The 5478-nt window shown below is 36.5% G+C and overlaps 1 protein-coding gene across 4 annotated transcripts in view; it reads right to left on the bottom strand.

Moving 5' to 3' along the window:
• Positions 1-1288: 1288 nt before the first annotated feature.
• The window catches only part of TNKS2 (tankyrase 2), a 64651-nt gene continuing 60461 nt past the window's right edge, over positions 1289-5478 (bottom strand). For 3 of the 4 annotated variants that reach the window (XM_024121232.2, XM_024121234.2, XM_024121233.2), the window contains 2 exons: positions 4474-4630; positions 1289-3647 (listed from right to left, as the gene is read on the bottom strand). In XM_024121232.2, coding sequence (XP_023977000.1) covers positions 3585-3647; positions 4474-4630 — 220 coding nt within the window. In that variant the 3' untranslated portion in view covers positions 1289-3584. Of the gene's footprint in view, positions 3648-4065; positions 4631-5478 lie in introns of those variants that run through there. The other variant, XM_024121231.3, reaches the window with a different exon arrangement.

Raw genomic sequence — 5478 nt, 5'->3', positions numbered from 1 at the left:
TGCTATAAAAGTTTCCTCTCAATTTTTGTTTTCATCTCTCCATGGGCTGGTAACAAATAGTTTGCAGACCAGCCCCACCTGCAGGCCACTTTTGCATAGCACTGCTCTCCAGTGTATTTATTGGCAGACCATTTGAGGGGCTTTGTGCAGATTTTTGTGATGATGATGACAACTGTGGATGAATAATAAAGTGGAGAAGACACTTCTGACAATGGTGGCTTGTATGTGGAGAGCAAGAACCTTCGAAGAAGGTATCATTAAGTATTTTATGTCAGTCTTCCTCAGCTAGTAAGCATGAAAAGGAGGCAGCCAGTAGAGATTCAGCAGATAGTGAAAAGGCCACATTACAGTCTAACTCTATACAAATCTGGCAGTTCTCCTGGTGAAGAATGTACACCACCACTTGCTTCCTCTGTTACTCTAGTCCTCTAACAGGACAGGACAGTAGGTAAAGGGCCAGTCAGGAATACTAATCACAAAAGCTTAGGGAAATTTATTTGCAAGTTTTCTTTCCTCATCACCCTGCAAACAACTGGATCACATCATACAATGGCATGCATGCTTAGGAACTAGCAAGCGAACACTTTAATATTATACCAACTCAAGCAGTAAGATAAAGCTGCTGAAAAATATTTCAAAGCCAAATGACTTATGGATTATTTGCACCATTATTCTCCTATTATGGAAAGCAGGGACCTGATCACACACACAGACACTTAGCATATTATATGAAACCTAAAATACATTTATCTTACTATACTTTCTTTTAAGAATAATAAATACTACTAAATTTTAAGATCTGTAAAGTTATAAAGAAATTTTCTATGACACAGAATACAAAAATATATTCCTATTCCTCTTTGTAAGTTAAGATAGATTTCCCAGGGGAATTCCCTGGCAGTCCAGCGGTCAGGACTCCAAGCTCTCACTGCAGAGGGCCCAGGTTTGATCCCTGGTCGGGGAACTAAAACCCTGCAAACTGTGTGGTGTGGCCAAAAAAAAAAAAAAAGATAGATTTCCCAGGAAACACCTTTAAGGTTTGCCAAAACTTGTGTAGGATGGACTAAATGTCTAAAAGCGTCTGACAGCTACTTTCATCTTAAAGCATCTGAGCAGGTGTGGTCACAACATTCAGTATTTCAAATTTTAAACTGCAGTCTTTATCACTATTAGACTCAGAACTACATTATTTTCCTGCAATTGTGGTTTATTGTAATCTTAATACATTTTCTCAAAGACCATTCAACACATTTATACTATTCCAGTAATTACCATGCTACCCAGAAAAACAAGTGAACAGTTTATTAAGAATTAAATGAGGGTATGGAATGTGATACAAGTAAGACACTCAAGATGGATATAATAGTACTACTCACACAAAAAGTTAAATCTCTTAAAAAAAAAATCACAAGACAAAAGAAAAAGCAATTCCATCATCATAAAGTAAGGTATTTCATGCAAAAACTTCAAAGAAATCCCAAGTCACCCCCAAACCCCCCCAAGCTCCTAACAAAAAGCTACCTGAAATATTGCCATGCTAACATATTAACCACAATATAATCATTCATAGAAAAGCAACACACTAATTAAGCAATGGATTAGATGAAACAACACAGGCTGCAATATCGTAAACTCATAGACCACGATGATTTTACATGATAAGCAATTCCAGAGTCACTCATAGGGTGAGCAATATGGGCTAAATGTTGAGAGATAAGGTATGTAAATATAAACTCCATTAACTCATCTCATTATCTTCTAATTATAAAACCTAGAAGCTTCCAGAACCTGAAAAATTACATAAAATTTGGCACACTCCATTTGTGTTCCAAGAATGACGTTAGGATCATATTTACCATTATTAGAGAGATGTATAAAAGCACTTCATGGTCAGGAATTGACCTCTTAAATGATCACAATTTACATCATAGAAACACAACTCCAGATATGCAATGCATTTACTGTGATTAACTCTTACTCAAGACAAGAAACATGATTTTCTAGCACTTTATGTACAAGTTACTGCAAAAGCCCAGTTAATTTAGAGACCGAATAAAATGTAAAACAAATGTGAACTGGTACAGAGAGTGAAGGGGAACAGCCTCGTTAACAAAGATTTAATGGGTAACAATCTTGCCTTGACTTCTGAGGGAACTACAGTCAACAAACAGACTGCCAAGCTGTAACTCATGTCTCTGTACCAAGATGCTTTAGCATATTTCATGGAAAAGATAGTTTTACGTTAAAAAATAGGAATGGCATTTTATGGGATAGCATTCCCCTCCACAGCTGCCAAGCAAGCCTGGTCACCAGGTGGTGCATAAACAAAGCGTTATTTCCAAGTGGGTGTACCATGTCATGATGAGGCAACCCAGGAGCGGAAGCACCCATTTCACTGCACCTGCCTATTCAGGAGGCCAGGAGAGAACTGGGACACCTACATTTCATGGTTTTGGGTTGAGCTTACCTATGGTGTATAGATTGGCTATAAGTAAAACAGTAAGGCCAAAGAAAAAGAACAGGAGAAAAATACTTAGGAGAAAATACTACCCACTCCCATCTGCTATTTTTTTCCCTTTAGATTTAAGGTAATTAGAACAGACTGGAAAAATTTCAGGATTACCCTTCCCACATCTGAAAATTCAACTTCCTATTTACATTCCATGAAAAGAACACTATAATTGTTCAGTGGCAGGATTTAGCCTCTCTAAAAAATAGAAGCTCTTGCTCTAATTTTCACAAAAAGACATGAGAAAATTTTCCAATGTGAAACCCAGAGTTTGAGGCTAGTAAAGAAGTGTCTTTAATAATCAGGACCATCATAGTTAGAGCTCTTTGGAATGTGTGTTATACATACAAAGTTATCACAAATTAAACTCCCAGAGTATTTATGAAACAAGCTCTTAAATGGGAAAGACTTCTAATGAGACATAAATGCTTCCATCAGCAAATTAAATCTGATGAATCAATCCTTCCCAAGTGACAAGGTCTCTGCTAACGACTCAACATAGCCTCTGGAATCAAAGGTAAAAGATCATTCAATCATGATGATGTAAGATGAAGTACAGATGATCAGTACATATGAAAAAAATCTGTAAACCGCTGCAGTTCTAAAACAGTAGATTTATATTACAAAGCAATGTAAATAAATATGGGGCTAGTACAAAAGCTCTTATTTACAGTTTTACAAATGAAACTGTATTCAGTGTAAATGCTGTGTTTTAAAGAACACAGTACTATATTAGTAAAATGAGTTCTGTTGAGGGGAATTACAGTTTCTGTTAGAATCAATGTATAACGTATAAAAGATTCAAGTTAACTCTGTTTATAATTTAGTACAGACAAACCCAGTTTAACCTGGAATGGCATCTGTTAAAGTGCTGAAAAACAGGAAATATTTAGAAAACACTGTACATTATTAAAGCTTTATCAAGTCAGAATGTTAAAATCCTTTCACATTTTTAACCTTTTGCCACAGGCTTGTGGACAAGATGATTTTTCTCAGCAAAGGAGTAAAACTTACGAGGCCACCAGCTGCTTAGATGATTTTAGGTTCAGTGTTGCTAGTTTCCTAAAACAACTATTTATCCATCAACCATACCTTCAGGCCTTACAATCTGGTAAGTAATTAAATATTCAGGATAAGCCTAGAAGAGAAAGATTAATTCAAATATTGGTAAACACATTTTTTGAAAGGAGACTTATTATAAGGATTCCTAGAGAAGAGGTTCTAAATTAGTGCTGTGGATCAGAATCATCAAAGGGCATTTTCCCAAAACAGCCTTATCTTGACTCCAATGCCTTAGACTCTGAATCAGCAGGTCTAGGATGAGTATTAAGCATGTGTTTGTTTTTAATAACTGAGGTGATCCTGATACATATCCCCAGTACACAATGCTCTAGAGATGCTTTTGACTGGATCTATGTCACTAAGAGCAAGAGGGAATTATACATTTCTTTGCTACAGAGAGGTTAATTATTAAATACAGGATTCTAATTAATTATATTTTACAGAAGCTAAAAAAAAAGTATGGTTGACAAAATCTGAATAAGGTCTGTAGGTTAGATATATTACATTAATGATATTTTCCTGATTTTAACAATTTTAAGAGAATGTCCTTGTTTTTAGGAAATAACATTGAAGAACTGAAGGGTAAAGAAAGATGCCTATTACCTACTTCCAAGCAGCTCAGGAAAAAAAAAAAAGTATACACACATACAGTAGGGAGAGCATGATAAAGGAGAAAGAGAGGATGCTAAAATGTTAACATTTGGAGGACCTGGGTAAAGGGTATAAGGGAATTCTCTTTATTATCTTTGCAATTTTTCTTTAAGTCTGAAATAATTTCCAAATATGAGTTAAAAAGAAATCCAGCTCTTAAGGTAATATGCCTTGTCAATTTAAAAGATTAGTAAGAGGTTAAAGTATGGCTCTAAAGCATTTTTGAAGATGAGCAAATAAAACTGAATTACCTGTTCTCCTCTGTAAATAACATATTCAGCTAATGCTAGTCCATTTACACTGGGTCGACCAGTGACTGAGTGATGTCCTGGAGGAGAATGTGCCATTTTCATTGCACTGAACTGCAGGAAAGACTTTCCCAAGGTTACCCGGCAAAAGAGCAGCTGCCTATAACATGTGAAAAGGAAAAGATCTCCTTGAAGACAAGTCGTATACATGACAATTTTATTTATGTACACTACATAAGCTTTTTAATGCATTTATACATGAACACTTTTGATTGTTCCTATCATTTTACCCTTTAAAGAACTTTGTAAGAATGTCTTCTACTACTCTCACTAATGAAAGAATCTGTCACTTTAATTAATCCTTATTTTAACTATAAAATGGTATCTTATAGCGACTGTAATCATCTTAAAGTGATATAGACTCTGCCTTCCTGTTTGTATCCCAGCAAAAGCACAAATCATAGCCCAAGTGGGAAGGAAGAGGAGGTTTTAAGGGGCTTCTCCATGAAGTGCCTTACAAAGTTGAACATTTACCCAGGTAAGTCCTGTTGATTCCACTTTCAAAATGTATTGAAATCCATTCTCTTCTCTTAATTCTACTGTCACTATTGAGTCCAAATCACCAAAATTTTCACCTGGACTGTAACAATGGCCTTTGAACTAGTCTTTCTGTTTCTACTCTAATTCCTGTCTAAATTATTTTCCATCCAAGCAACCAGTGATTTAGGGAAAAAAACAACAAACAACAAAAACCATAAATCAGATCGCATCGCTTTTCTGCTTAAAACCTTTTAGGGGCTACTACTCATTGTGCCTAGAAGAAAATCCAAATTGCTTTTTTTTTTTTTTTTTTTTGCGGTACGCGGGCCTCTTACTGTTGTGGCCTCTGCCGTTGCGGAGCACAGGCTCTGGACGTGCAGGCTCAGCGGCCATGGCTCACGGGCCTAGCCACTCCGCGGCATGTGGGATCTTCCCGGACCGGGGCACGAACCCGCGTCCCCTGCATCG

This window comes from Physeter macrocephalus, chromosome 20 (assembly GCF_002837175.3).
Source record: "Physeter macrocephalus isolate SW-GA chromosome 20, ASM283717v5, whole genome shotgun sequence".
Taxonomy (NCBI): domain Eukaryota; kingdom Metazoa; phylum Chordata; class Mammalia; order Artiodactyla; family Physeteridae; genus Physeter; species Physeter macrocephalus.
The sequence above is the reverse complement of the archived record's forward strand: the minus strand, read 5'-3'. Positions and strand labels throughout refer to the sequence as shown.